General features: G+C 36.3%; 3 protein-coding genes across 3 annotated transcripts; all 3 read left to right on the top strand.

The window, feature by feature from the left end:
* The first annotated feature begins 4,237 nt into the window (after window positions 1–4,237).
* LOC133783509 (probable amino acid permease 7) lies at window positions 4,238–6,798 on the top strand. Its single transcript, XM_062223158.1, has 6 exons — window positions 4,238–4,391; window positions 4,476–4,709; window positions 4,984–5,077; window positions 5,178–5,392; window positions 5,481–5,842; window positions 6,290–6,798. The coding sequence occupies exons 1-6, from the start codon at window positions 4,322–4,324 to the stop codon at window positions 6,689–6,691; spliced, it is 1,377 nt and encodes a 458-aa protein (XP_062079142.1). The 5' UTR covers window positions 4,238–4,321; the 3' UTR covers window positions 6,692–6,798.
* Window positions 6,799–13,999: 7,201 nt separating this feature from the next.
* Window positions 14,000–15,219, top strand: LOC133786162 (probable amino acid permease 7). The gene is made up of 4 exons (XM_062225372.1): window positions 14,000–14,049; window positions 14,147–14,361; window positions 14,574–14,791; window positions 15,094–15,219. Exons 1-4 carry the CDS (start codon window positions 14,000–14,002, stop codon window positions 15,217–15,219), a joined length of 609 nt encoding a protein of 202 aa, XP_062081356.1.
* Window positions 15,220–17,305: 2,086 nt separating this feature from the next.
* LOC133783508 (probable amino acid permease 7) lies at window positions 17,306–20,298 on the top strand. Its single transcript, XM_062223157.1, has 8 exons — window positions 17,306–17,436; window positions 17,565–17,657; window positions 18,019–18,255; window positions 18,353–18,446; window positions 18,684–18,898; window positions 18,995–19,128; window positions 19,224–19,451; window positions 19,716–20,298. The coding sequence occupies exons 2-8, from the start codon at window positions 17,576–17,578 to the stop codon at window positions 20,115–20,117; spliced, it is 1,392 nt and encodes a 463-aa protein (XP_062079141.1). The 5' UTR covers window positions 17,306–17,436; window positions 17,565–17,575; the 3' UTR covers window positions 20,118–20,298.
* Window positions 20,299–20,331: the final 33 nt, after the last annotated feature.

The raw sequence follows: 20,331 nt of genomic DNA on the forward strand, positions 1-20,331 counted from the left end.
AAAATTCACATTGAGCGCACTAGGCCCACTTGGCCATCTCCCCCGGACACACTACCTCCTCGGCAGACCACTCGGCCCAAACACACGAGTCACTCGGCCACCCCGACGAAGCACTCGGCCCACCCGGAGGAGCACTCGGCCATGCCGACAAAGCACTCGGCCACCCCGGTAAAGCACTCGGAGGAGCAATCAGCCATGCCAACGAAACACTCGGCCTTCCCGGAGGAACACTCGGCTCGTGCAGCCCATTCAGTCGGCCAACATGTGACCCACTCGGCCATGCCTCAGGGCCACCCCGTGGACCACTAGGCCAGAAGGCCGTTCGGCCCAAGCATCCAGTCGGCCCAAGCAGCCGGTCGGCCAACCAGGCCCGCGCGCATCCGCAATCCACTCGGACAGCCGGATGCATATGTGCTCATTACTCGGCCGGATGCGTAGGTGCGCATCACTCGGCCGCAAGTAAGCAGCCAGTCGGCCCAAACAGCCGATCGGCCAACCAGGCCGCGCGCATCCGCAGGTCACTCGGACAGCCGGATGCGTAGGATCCCCGTGAATAATTTCTGAAAAAGGTAAATTGAGTCAATGCATATTCTGTAACTATTGGGAAAATGGATAAATTCTGATGGAATTAATTTCTTTTTTACTCTTTGATAAAAGAATGAATTCTATACCAAAGAGTGAGGGACAAACTGTAGTGGACAAAATTCGTATACTTGAAAAATAATAGTCCAACAAGCAGTCAGTCAGCCCAATAAGCTATCTAACTAGCCAAGAAGGCCCAAAGCCCATGTAAAATAGGCTCGCATATACAAAGTACCATCCAATTACCCAAAACCATACCCGGACCCGAATTCGGATACACTCAGTCAGCCAGGGACCTTGAAACAGTCAAGGCTCCCATCACGTTCGCCAAGAATCTCGGAATAAAACCACTTGGAGCGAGTCAAGCGAAGGAGAAAGACGGAGGAGGACGGAACGAGAAGGAGGACAATAAATAAGACCATCAGAGGTTGAGAAAAGGCATCAAATAATCACTGAACTTTCTTTACTCTCTAATTGAAACGAAGGCTACTCTATTTCTGAGCAATCCAGTCAAGCAAGACTAATTAGTCAGTCTGATTGGACCTGACCTAGTCGCTTGACTCCTCCGTCATCGCCACCGTCACTCTGACCATTTTACGACTCCTTCATCCATCATCATTTCGACTATTTATATCTTAATTTTATTACTTTCTATTAGCTCTCGTTACAACCCGACTGACTTGAGCGTCGGAGTCCCTTTGGCTGACACCCCACCGGTGCTCCCAATTGAACTCTCGTCTCTCTTCTTTTTGTTATTGACAGGTTGCTGGTGCCCATCTAATCAATTGTAGGAAATCACCTCTACACCGATGTACCCATTTTCTGTCTTTGGTACTTGAATAATTTTTGGCATAATTTTTTTTAGGAAATTTTATACAAATACCTTAAAAATGTAAACTTATTCCAAAAATTATCTTAAAACAACTTATTTACACATATATTGTGCCATGTTAGCATAGAATAGTGAATTTTTTTAAAAATTGATAAATCTCGCTTCCTATTTTTGGGTTGTAAGAAGTTACATTTTGGTTACTTACGATACTGATAAGATACCGATTGATCACTTTTTTTTATAAAAAACTTAATTTTTTTATTATATTATTTCAGATATCTTTTGGTTACCTCCAAAAATTATTTGTAGACATCTTAATATATCAACTAGTTTTTTTAGGTTATATTATGATATCTTATTATTTAAGATACTTTTAGTAACATTTAAGCTTATTTCGATAACTAATGAGTTGTCATATAGTATAACAAGTTACCATATAACTTATTAATAAAAATTAATTTAGTATGCTGCATAATAACTTTTAAATGAAAATTTTTAATAGGCTTTTTTAGTCACTCATGTAATTTACATGTCTTACTATTTAAGATACTTTTACGCTTCGAGTCAATTTTAGAAACTAATCGATTATCATATAGTATAAAAAGTTAATCCTATAATTCAAATTTACCATGAATAGCTTATTAGAAAAAAAAAAGTATTTAGTATGTTGCACAGTTACTTTTACAAGTTACATTTTTGGGTATGACACAAATTTAAAGTAACCAACAAACTTAGTGAGTTACCAAAAAGAGTTTTCTTATGTTCTATTTAAAAGTTACCAAACAGTATCCTAAATAATATATTTTAAAAAAAATTACTTAAAATGTTTCTAAAATAGCTTTAAAATTATTTAAAATATCATATAACATATTTTAAATGTAAAATAAGAATACACTTTTTGGTAAATTAAAATTTGTTTAAGTTTAAAATTTAGTTAATTTTTTGTTAACAAAATATGAAAATAAACTAAAAGGTTATTTTATTATTATGGTCATCTTCTCTGGTGACGCCAAAAAAATATATGCTTCCCACATATCAAAATGATCACCTTGAAGAGTAGGTCGCGATGATACCACTCTTGAGCTCAACCAATCAGCAGTGTGGCCAGAAAACTTTTTTGAAGTTAAGGAAAAGAGAGAGAAAGAGAAAAGCCTTAACAAAACATGAAAAACGTTAAAATTATAAATTAAATGGGCCACGCTATCTTTTTAAATTAGATGCAAAATATGGTGACACATGTAGGTTTTTTAATGGTAGTGTATATTATAGTTATTTATAGTATTTTGCAAATTTTAAAAAAATTATGAATAATTTATAGTGTCAATAATAAAGTTGAAACATGTTACTTTTCACACGCATAAAAAAGACAGTTTGCATCATGTTTTGTAAATTATTTGAAATTTTGTTAAAGTTTGCATGAAACTCTAAATAACTACAATATGATGAATAAAAAAAATTGCACCGAAAATCATCTAGGTACTAAAAACAGGAGTAGGCATATCTTTACACTCAAAAATAGAATAAAGTGTTACTTTTAAATTTTCCATATATATAAATTTATTTATATATATATATATATATTTGGCAAATATGAATATGAAAACCCATTGCTAAATGATTTCTTATAAAGGAAAGGAGGTGCAATAATATCTTATCTTTTGTAGAAAAATCCTTTCCAATAATTGGTTTTAAATTTAATAAGGACCACCATTCATGTAGGGTTAGGGTACGACCCGTTTCTAGAGTTTCAATTTGGAGGTATCTCAATTATATATGACTTGACTCATTTTTAAATTTGCAGTCTGAATTTGAAAATTAAATTAAGATATTATCTAATTTAAATAAATAGATAAACTAGATATTTTATAATAACTTAAAATTTGAATTAAAAAAAAATGATATTTATTTGCAGGAAAAGTATCCAAATTATTACGTTTGTAGCACTTTAGTACTTAAGTTATTTTTTTGCCAACAAAAATACATTTCATCTATATTTTGTTACAGCTGTTCATTTTGTCGCTAAGTACATCACATGATGTTAAATTTGCTTATAACCTGAGTATTTTTGCTGCACGTATCTATTAAATTAGCTACTTTCACCACAAATATTAATTTAATTTGGTACTTTCACCAACATGTCACAAACAAACTTAACGGTTGAAACTGACGGCGACAACAAAATATAAACAGAAAGTACTTTCACCCGGTAAAAAATTAAAACTTAATAATTTAAATATTATCATTAATTATATATATATATACTTTCACCACAAATATAAATTTAATTTTGTATCTTCACCACTATGTCACAAACACACTTAAAAGTTGGAATTGACACTAACAACAAAACATAGACAGAAACTACTTTCGCCAGTAAAATATTAATTAAATAATTAACTGCTAATAATTTAAGTAAGTATTATCATTAATTATATATATAAAAAATTATATCAACAACAATAAAATAAAACATAGACAGAAATTAAAACTTAATAATTTAAGTACATATTATCATTAATTATATATATAAAAAGAAACATCAAATCAACAACAAATAAGAAAAATCTCTCTTAGTTTGTTCCATTGAAACGTGGATTGAAAATGTTATCTTTTCTAGACGAAGGAAAGAGTGGAGAATCAAATCCTGAAATGTGTACAGATTATAGATACGAGTCTGAACATTCTTACCCACTCAAACCCTTTTTGGACCAAAGTGTGAGGCAATCACATGTTGACATGCACACACAAAACAAAACACACTTACGTACACACAATAAGTCAAGCAAATTACCAAATCTACTACTACTACTCATCGAGAACCTAACTCACCCCTAGCTAGCTACAAACCAAACACTTTCTAATTATATATCTATATATATGTTAGTAGCAAAACTGAGTTGAACATCTATGGCGGTCCAACACACTTTCGAACTCGAAAGAGACTCATGCGATGACGATGGTCATCCACTTAGAACAGGTAAAGACTTCATCTTTTTTTTTTTCTTTTTTCAACTCAGTATTTACAAGATAACTAAACTCAGACTCGATCTTGGTCACTTAGGAACACTATGGAGCGGTGTGGCTCATATCATCACGGCTGTTATAGGAGCTGGAGTGCTCTCTCTGGCTTGGAGTACTTCACAGTTGGGTTGGATTGCAGGGCCAGTTTCTTTGCTGTGCTTCGCCATAGTCACCTATATCTCTTCCTATCTTCTCTCTGATTGTTACAGGTCTCCTGACTCTGTGACTGGGAAGAGAAACCACTCTTACATTGATGCTGTTAGAGTTAATCTAGGTACTAATTTTTTCAATTTGGAGCATACCCTTTATGGCTGAGGCGGAGTCCAGCCCGAGTTCTGGCTAAGTTGGTGATTCACTTAGCCAGACCTGGACTCGTCCTCGACCCTTATTTTTTTTCAATTTGGAGCATACCCTTTATGGCCGAGGCCGAGTCCAGCCCGAGTTCTGGCTAAGTTGGTGATTCACTTAGCCAGAACTGGACTCGGCCTCGACCCTTATCTTAATCTTGTTCTATAGTCTTCAACACATGGATTTTGTTGTTAGTTCAGGTAGTAAGCATACTTGGGCTTGTGGGTTGCTTCAGTATTTGAGCATGTATGGAACTGGTATTGCATATGTGATTGCTACTGCAACAAGTATGAGGTAATTCATAGCCATTTTATTACTTTTTTATCTCTGTTTTTAACTGAAGTTTGCTTTGATAATTTTGATGTTTTGGTATGTGTTTTTTTGCTTAATGTAGTGCAATCATGAAATCGAATTGTTACCATAAAAAAGGGCACGAGGCTGATTGTTCTTATGGAAAAACTCTGTACATGATGCTATTTGGAGTGGTGCAAATTTTTATGTCACAGATTCCAGATTTCCATAACATGGCTTGGCTTTCTATCATTGCTGCTATCATGTCATTTGCCTATGCTTTCATTGGATTAGGCCTAGGCTTCTCCAAAGTCATAGGTTTGATGAAAAAATTGCATTATGTCATTAAGTTTAAGACTATAAGTAGTAGTTTTGGACTTACTTTGGTTTGGTGAAAAAATTGCAGAAAATGGAACAATTCAAGGGAGCATAACAGGAGTTCCAGCTTCAAACACTGCCAACAAACTATGGCTAGTCTTCCAAGCACTGGGAGACATCGCTTTCGCCTATCCATACGCCATTATCCTTCTCGAGATTCAAAACACCTTGAAGTCTCCTCCAGCAGAGAACAAAACCATGAAGAAGGCTTCAATGATTGCAATCTTTGTGACAACATTTTTCTACCTCTGCTGTGGTTGCTTTGGCTATGCAGCCTTTGGTAATGACACACCGGGGAACCTCCTAACCGGGTTCGGATTCTATGAGCCTTTTTGGCTCATAGACTTTGCCAATGCCTGCATTGTTCTGCACTTGGTGGGAGGATATCAGGTAATCAAATAAACATGCTACTCCAAAATCTCATTGATACCACGTGACCTACCTTTATTGGTGCAATTTTTCATTTGAAAATTTTCAACCAACCAAACCTGCCTCGAATGTTAAATGGGGCGGGGATGGTATTTCAAAATCTAGCCTTTGCTCGCTATGTTGTCGTCTCTAGTCTAGAATGCTTCTCTATTCTCATTTTTATAAATGTTAAATGGAGCGGGGATGGTATTTGAAAACCGATTGACTTTTCCCCGCCAAAAAGTTGACAGTTTTTGATGCGGGGAAAAGAAACAAGAACAAGAATGGTATTTCAAAAACCGATTTTTCCTCGTTCCCTTGTCATTTCTAGTTGGGATGCTTCTCTAGACTCATTTTTTACCAAAAAAAAGACAAATCAAATAGACTAACACATTCTTGCTCTTATGTTAATTTTTTTTTTGGTGGCAGATATACAGTCAGGCTGTATTTTCAGTGGTAGAAAAATGGTTCATCAGAAAATTTCCAGACAGTGCTTTTGTGAACAACTTCCACAGAGTCAAAATTCCATTGCTGCCACCATTTCAGCTCAATTCTCTCAGACTGTGCTTCAGAACAGCTTATGTGGTGTCCACAACTGGACTTGCCATGTTGTTCCCTTACTTCAACCAAGTTTTGGGAGTGTTGGGAGCCTTGAATTTTTGGCCTCTGGCCATATATTTTCCTGTGGAGATGTATTTTATACAAAGGAAAATAGTGGCTTGGTCTAGAAAATGGATTGTTCTTAGAACTTTTAGCTTCTTATGCTTTCTTGTCACTGTGGTTGGCCTCATTGGATCCCTTCAAGGCCTTATTACTGCCAAATTAACCTAAGAAAACAGTGGATTATCATCATCATTGTTGTTATTTATTATGTAGTCATGTCATTCTTCTTTGATTGAAAATTAATAAATCATATAGCTTAGCATATTTTGATAGTAGATTTGTTTCTGTGTTATTATTTGTTATGTTAATTAGTCTATAGAGTAAATGGCTTTTAAAGTTGGATACTTTTCTTTACTAGCTTTATGATTTTTTTTTCCCTCATTTCTACGAAACAAAATTACCCTTGAAATAAACACAAAACAAAATTGTAATAATTAGGCAGTATTAAAAAATTCATGTAAAGTATCTTTTGTTCTTTCTAAGCTTTGTTTTTTCTCCATATTCAGGTAACTATTTGTGACCACATTTTACAACTTAGAACAATGTGTGAATATCTAAAATCTTAACAATATCAATTTATATGTAATAATTAGAAAAATACCATATGTTACATTAGAGCTCCACCATCTTAGATAATTGTACAGTTTGAATTTGAAAATCAAACTAAATGAGATTTTATCTAATGAAACAAATAGATAAACTAGATATTTAGGTGTTATAGTTATTAGAGAATATCATAAAATTTGAGTTAAAAAAATAACAAGTACTATCATTATAAAAAATAAAAATAAAATCCTTCTCAAACAAATGTTATTAAGAAGTGAAGTGAATCTAATCCTGGAACTGGTGCAGATTATACAGATCGAGCTCGACCATTGAGACAATCACATGGTGACATGCACACACTTACGTACTCACAACAAGTCTTAGTAGCAAAACTGAGTTGAACAACCATGGCAGTCCAACACTCATTCGAACTCGATAGAGCTTTCTATGATGAAGATGGTCATCCACTCAGAACCGGTAAAAACTTCATATCTTTTTCAATCTCCATGATTGAAACTCATGAGTTGTATATGAACTCATCAAACTCGATCTTGGCTACTTAACTCAACCAGGAACACTATGGAGTTGTGTGGCTCATATCATCACAGTTAGGTTGGATTGGTGGACCAGTTGCATTGCTGTGCTTTTCCATAATCACCTATGTCTCTGCCTTTCTTCTTTGTTACAGGTCTCCTGATTCTGTAACTGGGAAGAGAAACCACTCTTATATTCAAAAATACCCTTTATGGGGCGAGGTCGAGTCCAGCCCGAAGTAGCTAGTTTCTTTTTGTCAATTGGGCCACCTACTCAAAAAGCGAATGCACACTCGCTTTTCGAGTACATGGCCCAATGACAAGAGCTCTGTTGTTCTAAGTTGCTGCAGAAATAAAAAAGGAACAAAATTACCGAATGATTGTCTGGGTTGAGTCGCGGACTAGGTCGCTCTCTTTAAGACGTTCGCGGCACTGCCCAGAATTCGTGCAAGCAGACTATCAGCCCCGTCGTCCCCAGGATAAAACAGCCCAGTCTTCACTGTGATCGGACCTTCACTGCACTGTAGAGACCCGTCGTATACTACACCCTTAATAATACTACTGCTCGGATTTTTTCTTTAATCATAAATAGAGTTTAATTTTTTCTGAAAAGAGATAATCCTTCTGAAAAGTAATCGCTCCTTTTTAAAGAAAAATTGATTTTTTAATTAACGGGAATAAAGACGTTTTTTTATTAAAACGTGGGAGAGGCATGGCAGTTATAACCCTGAAAAATCTGAAGAGATTAAGTCTTCAGTTTACCAAGGTGCACACCACACCAACCAACCAACCAGCTCAGCTCAGCTCGGGTCGGTCGGACGGACGGCGGCGGCGGCGCGCGCGCGTGTGGTGGTCAGGTAAGCCTTTGTGTGACTCCTCCCTCTCCCACAAAAGTGGGTACCCCTTGGGGCACAACCCCAAGGCTGAAGTCCACACTCTATATACCCTTACAAGAGAGTATTCTAAACTAATGTGGGACTCTTCCTCTAGGGAGTCATTAAAGCACCTTTTCTATTTTTAATAATTCATACTATAATATATTAAAAGTTCCAACAATCCCCCACTTGAATTATTTAAAAAATATTTTCATCGAGCAGTAACCTAAGAACAATAAGATTGAACATAAACAAAGGTATCTTTCGACTTGAACCTTTGCATAGTGAATGCAATTTAGAATATACTAGAGTGACACGTAGTCTTGAACTCTATCTCTAACATTGCACCACGCACAATCTTTCCAGGGTGTAGTCCAAAAGCCCGTGCTTTAATGGCCATGCACGTCTATCCCAGTATAGTGAACGCTCTAGAAATTTGCCCTAAATTTCATAGGAAGCGGCCCCACTTCCACATTCACGCAGGTGAGTCTATCAAGAGTACTCCTGTAGCTCGGTACTCCACTCCACATAGAGTATAGATCTCATTAAGAGTTTCGATTAACTCATCCTTATGTCGCTTCAGGAATTCATGCTTCAAGTTAACTTTAAGTAATAGCATGATCTGTCTCATATCACATCATAACTTGTTATTACCCATTGAACCTATTTCTTGGGATCTCCAGTCTATAGGTCGGGTTACCATCATGTGTGATTCATCATTCTAAGGGCAATAGTCCCATTCCTTTTGATGTTTTAAGGACTTTCTCTCTAGCTAATCCTTTCGTCAAAGGATCAGCTAAATTTTCATCAGTGCGTATATGATCCACTCTCACAGCTCCAGTAGAGAGGAACTCTCTAACAGTACTGTGCTTACGTCGTATTTGACGTCTTTTACCGTTGTAATAACGGTTCTGAATTTTTGCAATAGCCGCGGTACTATCACAATGGATCAACACAGCTGGTATCGGTTTTTCCCATAAAGGAATCTCAGCTAGCAGGCCTCTCAACCATCCTGCTTCTTCACTAGCAGTAGCTAGTGCTATCATTTCTGACTCCATTGTAGATTGAGCCAGAATAGTCTGTTTCTTAGACTTCCATGAAACAGCTCCACCAGCTATGCTAAAAATATAGCCGCTGGTTGCCTTGGAGTCATCTGACAAGGTGTTCCAGTCAGCATCGCTATATCCTTCAAGGACAGCGGGAAACTTTTGATAATGCAATCCAAGGTTCATAGTTCTCTTAAGGTACCTCATGACCCTTTCTATAGCATGCCAATGCTCAACACTAGGTCTACTAGTAAACCTGCACAATAGTCCCACAACATAGGCAATGTCGGGTCTAGTACAATCAGTGGCATACCTAAGACTGCCAATGATGCTCGCATACTCTGTTTGTCTTACACCATCACCAGTGTTCTTAAATAGCTTTACACTGGGATCATAGGGTGTACACGCAGGTTTACAGTTAAAGTAATTGTATTTCTTTAAAATCTTCTCAATGTAATGAGATTGATCCAAAGAAATTCCCTTTTCAGACCTAGTGATCTTTATACCAAGGATCACATTCGCTTCTCCTAGATCTTTCATGTCAAAGTTTTCACATAGCACAGATTTTACATCATTTATGACATGTAAGTTCGAACCAAAAATAAGCAAGTCATCTACATATAAACATATGATGGTGCAAATGTCATTCTCAGATTTATAATAAATGCATTTGTCACTTTCATTCACTTTAAAACCATGTGAGATAACTAGATTGTCAAACTTTTCATGCCATTGCTTAGGTGCCTGTTTTAAACCATACAAAGATTTATCTAATTTGCACACTTTATGTTCTTGACCATGGATCACAAATCCCTCAGGTTGGTCCATGTAAATCTCTTCTTCTAATTCACCATTTAAAAAAGCAGTTTTAACATCCATTTGGTGCACAACAAGATCATGTAAAGAAGCTAAAGCAATAAGCACACGAATAGATGTTATCCTTGTGACAGGTGAGTATGTGTCAAAGAAATCTACATTTTCTCTCTGTCTAAAACCTTTGGCAACAAGACGTGCCTTGTACTTATCAACAGTACCATCAGGTTTCAATTTCTTTTTCAGAATCCATTTGCAACCTATTGTCTTACATCCTGGAGGTAAATCAACTAAATGCCAGGTTTTGTTAGACTCAAGGGAGTCCATTTCATCATTAATGGCTTCTTGCCACAGGTCAGCATCTAATGAGGTCATAGCTTCTTGGAGGTTCGAAGGATCCTCCTCTAAAGTATATGCACAAAAATCAGAACCAAAGTCTTTAGAGACTCTAGCTCTTTTACTTCTTCTAGGTTCAGTTTCATTCCCCTCATGATGCTCAATGTCCCTAATCACAGGCATGTTACTAGATGATGCACCCCCACTATTTCTCAATTTAAATGGAAATCTATGTTCATAAAAATCAGCGTCATTTGATTCCAAAATAACATGGTCTTTCAAATCAAAGAAACGATATGCTTTACTATTAACAGCATAACCAATAAACACACATTCATATGCTCTACTAGCCAATTTTATCCTCTTAGGATCAGGAATTCTAACATATGCTAAACAACCCCAAGTTTTAAAATAAGAGATGTTTGGTTGTTTATTTTTCAAGATCTCATAAGGAGAAATTTTGCTTTTTGATTTTGGAACTCTATTAAGCACATAGCAAACAGTTAATAATATTTCTCCCCACCAATAAGATGCAGCACCAAAATTAAGCAAAATAGCAACAATTGATTCAGTAAATGTTCTATTCTTCCTTTCGGCTTTGCCATTCATTTCAGGTGAGTATGGTGCAGTTCTTTCATGTATAATTCCATGTGAGTTATAAAAATCAACAAACATGCTCGAATCATATTCAGTGCCTCTATCACTACGAAATCTCTTTATCTTTCTATTAAATTGATTTTCAATTTCAGTCACAAAAGATTTAAACATATCAAGAGCATCACTTTTATTTTTCATCAAGTACACATAAGTAAAATCAGAACAGTCATCTATAAAAGTGATAAAATAACGTTTTCCATTTCTGGTCAACGTCCCATCAAGTTCACATATATCGGAATGAATTAAATCTAGAGGCTCAGTTTCTCTAGTCACAGATTTATGGGGTGTTTTTGTGATCTTAGCTTGGCTACAATAGTCACATTTTTCAAAATCATTTAAAGATAATTTAGGAATTAAGCCTAAACTACTCATATTTTTTATTATGTGCTTGTTAACGTGACAGAGTCTAGCATGCCAAGTATTAAAACTACACAACATATAAGCAGAAGCATTCACTTTATTGACATCAACATTCAATTTAAACATTCCCTCAGTTGCATACCCTTTCCCTACAAATATCCCATTCTTAGTTAAAGTAAACAAATCATCCCCTATAGTCTGTGTAAACCCCGCCTTGTTGAGAAGGTAGCCCGAGACCAGATTCTTTCTCATCTCTGGAGTGTGCATGACTTCCTTAAGAATCACAGTTCTTCCAGAGGTAAACTTTAATTCCACATCACCAATACCAGCAACAATCGTAGTGTGCGAATCTCCCAGCAACACTTTCTTATCCTCAGTAGCAGCAGTATATGTCTTAAACATATTCCGATCATAGCAAACATGGCGAGAAGCGCCAGTGTCTACCCACCACCCTTCTGATCCACCAACAAGGTTGATCTCAGATATCATAGCCGTGAAAGGCTCTTCAGTTGTCAGGTTAGCCTGCGGAGCAGAGCTTGGCCTGTTCCTGCACTTGCGTGCAATATGACCTGGTCTGTTGCAAACAAAGCACAGAAATGGAGCAGGTTCATTCTTATTATTAGGGGGGTTTTGCTGCTGTCTGTTTTGGTTCCTTTGATGGTTCCAATTCTGAGTATTGTTCCGAGGTTGATTGTTGCGGTTTGAGTTCTGCTTGCGATTCTGATTTTTGAAATTTTTCCCATTGGGTTTCAGAACTGCAGTGGACCTTTTGTTAGTGTTGTTGTTGCTGGATACAACAAGCACTTCTTCTTTCTGGTCCTGTTTACGAGCTTCCTCCTCAATACGAAGGCGAGTGATCACACTTTCTAGTGAAAATTCTTTAGTTTTGTGCCTGAGAAATTTTTTAAAATCTTTCCACGCAGGGGGCAGTTTGTCAATAATCACAGCAACTTGAAATTGTTCATCTAAAGACATACCTTCAGAAATTATTTCATGAGCGATTTTCTGAAGTTCATGAGATTGGGCTTCCACTGACTTGTCATCGGTCATCTGAAATTTGAGGTAGCGACTGACAGCGTACTTCTTGGTTCCAGCCTCCTCAGTGTCATACTTCTTTTGCAGTGCGTCCCAGATTTCCTTGGCATTTTGGTCAGAATTATAATAGTCATACAAGTCATCAGATAAACCATTGAGAATGAAATTTTTGCATAAAAAATCATTTTCGACCCAAGCATCTAAAGCCTTAGTTTGTTTCTCTTTTTCATCGTTGTCTTCCTTTTCAGATACAGTAGGCTTATCAGTAGTGAGAGCGGTGTTAACCTTTTTGATTGTGAGGAAAAATAACATCTTCTGTTTCCATCTTTTAAAGTGGTTACCCTCAAAACGAAATGGTTTGTTTATGTCTACAACACCATAGTTATCATCGGTAGTCATGGCAGAAACTAAACGTCTTAAAATTGTTGTTCTAAGTTGCTGCAGAAATAAAAAAGGAACGAAATTACCGAATGATTGTCTGGGTTGAGTCGCGGACTAGGTCGCTCTCTTTAAGACGTTCGCGGCACTGCCCAGAATTCGTGCAAGCAGACTATCAGCCCCGTCGTCCCCAGGATAAAACAGCCCAGTCTTCACTGTGATCGGACCTCCACTGCACTGTAGAGACCCGTCGTATACTACACCCTTAATAATACTACTGCTCGGATTTTTTCTTTAATCGTAAATAGAGTTTAATTTTTTCGGAAAATAAAGACGTTTTTTTATTAAAACATGGGAGAGGCATGGCAGTTATAACCCTGAAAAATCTGAAGAGATTAAGTCTTCAGTTTACCACTTATTAACCACGTTTTTATTAAATAAAAAAATATTTAATAAATAATTTTTTAGAAAAAATAATAAGGTGCACACCAACCAACCAGCTCGGTCGGACGGACGGCGGCGGCGCGCGTGTGTGGTGGTCAGGTAAGCCTTTGTATGACTCCTCCCTCTCCCACAAAAGTGGGTACCCCTTGGGGCACAACCCCAAGGCTGAAGTCCACACTCTATATACCCTTACAAGAGAGTATTCTAAACCAATGTGGGACTCTTCCTCTAGAGAGTCATTAAAGCACCTTTTCTATTTTTAATAATTCATACTATAATATATTAAAAGTTCCAACAAGCTCACCTAGTCAGAGGTGGACTCGACCTCGATGCTTGTTCTATAGTCTTCAACATATAGGACATGCTTTTTTTTTTTTATATATATATATAGATTTTGTTGTTAGTTCAGGTAGTAAACATACTTGGGCTTGTGGGTTACTTCAATATTTGAGCATGTGTGGAACTGGTATTGCATATGTGATTACTACTGCAACAAGTATGAGGTAATTCATAGCCATTTTTTTACTTTTTATCTCTGTTTTTAACTGAAGTTTGCTTTGAGTTTTGATGTTTTGGCATGTGTTTTTTTGCTTAATGTAGTGCAATTATGAGATCCAATTGTTACCATAAAAAAGGGCACGAGGCTGATTGTTCTTATGGAAAATCTCTGTACATGTTGCTATTTGGAGTGGTGCAAATTTTTATGTCACAGATTCCAGATTTCCATAACATGGCTTGGCTTTCTATCATTGCTGCTATCATGTCATTTGCCTATGCTTTCATTGGATTAGGCCTAGGCTTCTCCAAAGTCATAGGTAAAAACATAACTGTGTAAAGTTCTCATTGTAAAGTAACATTTTTTCTTTTGTGCAGAGTAGCATTCTCTAGAAGGTGTTGAATGAATTTGATAGAATGTCTAGCAAGAATGTTTTGTAAAAAACTATCAAACTATTTTACAAAGTGACATTAAGTTTAAGACTATAAGTAGTAGTTTTGGACTTAGTTTGGCTTGGTGAAAAAATTGCAGAAAATGGAACAATTCAAGGGAGCATAGCAGGAGTTCCAGGTTCAAACACTGCCAACAAACTATGGCTACTCTTCCAAGCACTGGGAGACATCGCTTTCGCCTATCCATACACGATGATCCTTCTCGAGATTCAAGACACCTTGAAGTCTCCTCCAGCTGAGAACAAAACCATGAAGAAGGCTTCAGTGATTTCAATCTTTGTGACTATGCAGTCTTTGGTAATGACACACCAGGGAACCTCTTAACTGGATTTGGATTCGATGAACCTTTTTGGCTCATAGACTTTGCTAATGCCTGCATTATATCCCACTTGGTGGGAGGATACCAGGTAATCTAATTAATATGCTACTCCAAATAACTTCAATAAACTTTAAACAAAGCAAAAGAAGAAAAAGAACTCATGATTGGCACCATGATGACCTACTCCTATATTTGTTATGAAATTTCCCCTATATTTCTCAATGCTCTCATGTTAGAAAAATGGTTGATGAGGAAATTTCCGAACATTGCTTTTGTGTAGGGGTGCACACGGGTTGGATTTTCGGGTTTCGTGTGCATCAGGTTTAGGTTTTGCGGGTTTCGGGTGGAGAAAAATGGTACCGAAACTGATCCGAAAAATTCGGGTTTTTGTGAGGTTTCGGGTTAGGCTGGGCCTATTGGGTTTTGGGCCGAAAATCCCAATTTTGCAAAAATACCATTTTTTTCAAAAATACCATAATTTTCGGATTTCGGGTCGGATTTAACCCGAATCCAACAGGTTTTCTCAAAAAATGGGTTGTCTGGTTACGGGTCAGGGTTTGCGGGTTGTCTGGTTACGGGTCAGGGTTTGCGAGTTTTTCGGGTCAAATGTTCACCTATAATTTTGTGAATAACTTCCACAAAGTCAAAATTCCATTACTGCCACCATTTCAACTCAATTATCTCAGACTGTTTTGGGAGTGTTGGGAGCCTTGAATTTTTGGCCTCTAGCCATATATTTTCCTGTGGAGATTTATTTTATACAAAAGAAAGTAGTGGCTTGGCCTAGAAAATGGATTGTTCTTAGAACTTTTACTTTCTTTTGCTTTCTTATCACTCTGGTTGGCTTTATTGGATCCCTTCAAGGCCTTATTACTGCCAAATTAAGCTAAGAAAACAATGGATTATTATTTGTTATGACGTAGTAATGTCATTCTTCTTTGATTGAAAATTAATAAATTAAAAAACAGCAATATTAGAAACAAATCGACGAAAACGTACAAAAACGACAACAATATGATAAACGACATTAATGTAGAAATACGACATCGAATTCAATACGAAGAGTGAATGATGATATCGTAAAAAGAAGAAAACGAGGGTAATATATCAGTTCGGTAACTCAAGTGCCCATGGTGTATGTTTGTGTATGAGAAAAGAAAAGCAAAATTAGGAACAAAAACGACAGTAATTTAATAAACGACAATAATGTTGAAAAGCGACAACCAATAGTGGTCAAGCCTGAACAGGAAAAACACCGACTTTATAAAAAAAACGACGAAATCGTAAAAAAACGACAATAATATAGGAAACGACAGCATGTTGAAAAACGACAATAATATATATAAAAAAAATTATGGATATTTGCAGCGAAAATACTTAAATTATTGTGTTTGCAGCACTTAGTACCTAAGTTGTTTGTTTGGCGGCGAAAGTACATTCTGTTTATGTTTTGGTGTAATTTAGTGCATCTGTTTGTTTCGTCATTAAGTCCGTCACCATGGAGGGAAATTTACTTATAACTTAGATACTTTTGCAGCAATTATATCTTAAATTGGTTACTTTCGCTACAAATATCCCTTTAATTAGGTACTTTCACTTCAAATATCCATTTAATTGAGCATTTGCACTTACGTATCACAATCGAATTTAACGGTGAGAACTGACGGTTGTACTAAACTGCATCAAAACATGGACAGAATATAATTTCGCCACAAAAAAATTAACTTGAATACTTAAGTGTTACAAACGTAATAAATTTAGTACTTTTACTGCAAATATTTCAAAAAATCATGACATTAAATTATGATATAGAGATTAGAAAAACGACGGTAATGTCAGTTCGGTATTTTCACATTATATTGCTCCACCTCAATTCAAGTAGGTATTATAGATAGGAAAGGAACAGCAGTATTAGGGACAAAACGACAACAATACACGAAACGACAATACTGTTTGAACACGATAATAGTGTGATGATATTGAGAAAAACGAAAACGACGGTAAAGAAAAAAAAAAAGAAGGTAAAACGACAACAACTGTAAATAAAATGTAATACTGTTAGAAAACAGCACATTGAAAAAGAAAAGTGAAGAATAAATGTATATTGAAATAGAAAACGACAAATCTCAGCAAAGAAAACGACAACAATATGAGGTCAGATACAATGCACACCAGTCTAATCCACTCCACGTAAGCTAAACAATTCTCTCGTGTGTTTTTAAATCAACGTTCAATTTAAATTTCACTAATTAAATATTTTGATAAGGACACGTGTCAACCATCCATGAATATTTAGTGCATAATATTAAAATAATAATAATAATGATGATGACGTGTGTACTAATGATTGGGCGACAAAGTCGTACAAAAGTGAGACACATGGAGTTGGACAGAGCCGTACGACTCTTTAACACTAACAGCCTAGGATTATGCCACGTGTCCACCACCTTCGCCTTCTTCACTTATAAAAAAAAGACTGCATTTTTCTTCGACGCTCACTCACTCTCTCTCTCTCTCTCTCCATTGTTTGAATTTAAGTTCTTTCTCAAACAAAAACATCATTACAGAGTGAGACAGAGATAAGAGAGAGAAGAGAGAGAGTGTTATATATTATCAAGAACACGTATGCTTCTTTTTTGTTTTCTTCTTCAAATGATTTTTATTATTAATTATATATTCTTTGTCACATCATGACTCATATCATATTATATATATATATATCTGTTGTTTGATTATTTTCATCACATTCAGTCTCAGACGCCATGGGAGGAGGAGAAGCTTATCTTCATCATCATCACTCTCAAAACACCCCATTATTGCCCAAGTTTCCTCTTAAGAGAACCGGTAAGTGATTCCCTGTTATTTTTCTTATCTGGGCAACTTTTAGATTCATCATCGTCTTAGTATATACGTTTTCCTGGGCTGAATTCGAAATGTATAAGCATATTAGGTGTTTGTTTGTTTGTCTGTTTAGTAATCTCATCATCAACTATATATATATATATATATATATATATATATTAGTGATTACATTTACATTTACATGTTTGGTGATCCAGGTGTGTAAACAACACATGTATATATCTATTTCTAGGTCGACTTTGAAATGTTATAGTATGTAAGGTGTTTGTTTGTTTGTTTGTTTGTTTGTGTAGACATCTCATCATCAACTTACATACAATTACTTGTTTTGAATTGTGAAAAGGAAATGTATGGACGGCTGTAGCACATATCATAACAGGGGTGATAGGATCAGGTGTATTATCCCTTTCATGGAGTATGGCTCAGTTAGGTTGGATTGTGGGTCCTCTTGCCATGCTTGCCTTTGCAACCACAACTCTTTTCTCAGCGTTCCTTCTCTGCAACTCTTACCGATCACCAGACCCTGAACATGGTCCTGCTCGAAATCGCTCCTACATTGAAGCTGTTGATATGAATTTAGGTGAAACAAATCATCCCTTTTCTTTACTTGGTTGTAATATCTAATCCATGGATTTCTTGTTGTACTTTAGTTGATATGATTTGAAATTCTTTTGCAGGGAAGAACAATGCTTTGGCATGTGGCTTTCTTCTCCAACTGACCATGTATGGATTTGGTATTGCCTATACTATCACATCTGGCATTAGTATGAGGTATGTTATCATGCTTTTGTTCTTTTAGGATTGTTTGGCAAAGTAAACTTATTTTGATTGTCACCTTGCAAATTTGCATTCTTTTGATAGTTCTTCACAAAATTACTACTTCTGACACATTCGACACCCTTTTATTTTGCAAAGAAGTATTTTAAGAATGTCGTTTCTCTTCATGTTTGGATTCGGATTAAAACTTGAAGATCATATTGTAAACATTATTCTATGATGATACCACAGAGCAATTCAAGAATCAAATTGCTACCACAAAGAAGGGCATGAAGCCCAATGTATATATGGAGATTCTTCTTATATGCTACTATTTGGAGTTGTTCAAATAATACTATCCCAACTGCCTGATTTTCATGGCATACAATGGCTCTCAATTGTTGCTGCAATCATGTCTTTCGCCTATGCCCTCATTGGATTGGGACTAGGCATTGCAAAAGTTATAGGTATGAATGAATATGTCATTAAACTACTCTTTTTTTAACCTCATTTCATTCTCTTCTACTCATTCTAATATTTTGCTTGTCATTGTATGAATGAAGCTCACGGCTACATTGGAGGCAGCATAACTGGAATTTCAACATCTAATCCAGCTGATAAAGTATGGTTGGTATCCCAAGCCCTTGGAGACGTTGCGTTTGCTTATCCGTTCTCCATAATACTCTTCGAAATACAGGTGAATTTTTAACAAGATTCAAGAACTACATTCATTAAACTATGGCTTTTATTAAGAGGCTGACATAAAAGAACAATATTTGCTGAATTTCGAAGGACACTTTGGAGTCACCCCCACCAGAAAACCAGACAATGAAGAAGGCGTCCGCAATATCGATAGTAGTTACAACCCTTTTTTATCTCTTTTGTGGAGGCTCTGGATATGCTGCATTTGGTAACTACACACCAGGGAATCTCATGACTGGTTTTGGATTCTACGAGCCATATTGGCTCATTGATTTCGCTAACATCTGCGTTGTCCTTCATCTAGTAGGCGGTTATCAGGTACCAACATATCATGATGCTTAAGTTGAAAAAATTTCACACTTCCATCAGCAAAATAGTCATTTTGCACAATAGTCTCTTTTTGATAATTCTTTGCAAATTATTCTTTCAAACACTCGACACCTGTTGAAAATACTCGACACCCTATCTGGAAGTTCATTTTGCAAAGAATTATCTAAAGAATACTATTTTACAAATCGACATTAAAAAAAATGTCTTTTTTCACTTAAATCACATAATGTGAATTTTTGGTTTTGGTGGCAGATATACAGTCAACCATTATTTGCTAATGTAGAACAGTGGTTGGCTGAGAAGATCCCACAAAATGAAGTCTTGAACAAGAATTACAGACTTCAACTTCCACTAATCTCAGCTTTTAGACTGAACCCTCTTAGGCTGAGTTTCCGAACAGCCTATGTCCTATCAACAACCGTGATTGCGATGATCTTCCCTTACTTCAACCAGATTCTTGGGGTGTTAGGAGGCATAAACTTCTGGCCCTTAACCATATATTTTCCAGTAGAGATGTACTTGAAACAATCAAATGTTGAAGCTTGGACAACAAAATGGATACTGCTTCGTATTTTTAGCACCGTTTTCTTGCTTATAACGGTTTTTGCCTTGATTGGTTCCATCCAAGGAATAATAAGTGCAAAGCTAAGCTGAGGAGAAGAAGTTGAGAGATGCACATTGCATTGTTATACATAATCTAGAGAGTCATAAAAGTTATTTAATTTGCATAATTGCAGTTGATTTAGGTTGATTTTTGGTTGGCTGCTAGTTTTTTTAAATGCATCCATAATTGCACTTGCACAAGTCAATAATATTTCATGAGTTTAATGATTGATTATTGGTACTTGATACAAATCTTGTTTGTACT

The sequence above is a fragment of the Humulus lupulus genome, chromosome 6, assembly GCF_963169125.1.
Source record: "Humulus lupulus chromosome 6, drHumLupu1.1, whole genome shotgun sequence".
Lineage (NCBI taxonomy): Eukaryota > Viridiplantae > Streptophyta > Magnoliopsida > Rosales > Cannabaceae > Humulus > Humulus lupulus.

What these genes read in the sequence shown, in the direction of transcription:
- LOC133786162 (XM_062225372.1), top strand. Translation starts at nt 14,000, where the DNA reads ATGTGTGGAACTGGTATTGCATATGTGATTACTACTGCAACAAGTATG. An exon ending in ACTACTGCAACAAGTATGAG is followed by an intron (nt 14,050 to 14,146) that starts GTAATTCATAGC and finishes TGCTTAATGTAG; the next exon opens with TGCAATTATGAGATCCAATT. An exon ending in TTGTGACTATGCAGTCTTTG is followed by an intron (nt 14,792 to 15,093) that starts GTAATGACACAC and finishes GCTTTTGTGTAG; the next exon opens with GGGTGCACACGGGTTGGATT.
- LOC133783508 (XM_062223157.1), top strand. Translation starts at nt 17,576, where the DNA reads ATGGGAGGAGGAGAAGCTTATCTTCATCATCATCACTCTCAAAACACC. An exon ending in GTTTCCTCTTAAGAGAACCG is followed by an intron (nt 17,658 to 18,018) that starts GTAAGTGATTCC and finishes AATTGTGAAAAG; the next exon opens with GAAATGTATGGACGGCTGTA. An exon ending in ATCTAGTAGGCGGTTATCAG is followed by an intron (nt 19,452 to 19,715) that starts GTACCAACATAT and finishes TTTTGGTGGCAG; the next exon opens with ATATACAGTCAACCATTATT.
- LOC133783509 (XM_062223158.1), top strand. Translation starts at nt 4,322, where the DNA reads ATGGCGGTCCAACACACTTTCGAACTCGAAAGAGACTCATGCGATGAC. An exon ending in TGGTCATCCACTTAGAACAG is followed by an intron (nt 4,392 to 4,475) that starts GTAAAGACTTCA and finishes TTGGTCACTTAG; the next exon opens with GAACACTATGGAGCGGTGTG. An exon ending in TGCTGTTAGAGTTAATCTAG is followed by an intron (nt 4,710 to 4,983) that starts GTACTAATTTTT and finishes TTGTTAGTTCAG; the next exon opens with GTAGTAAGCATACTTGGGCT.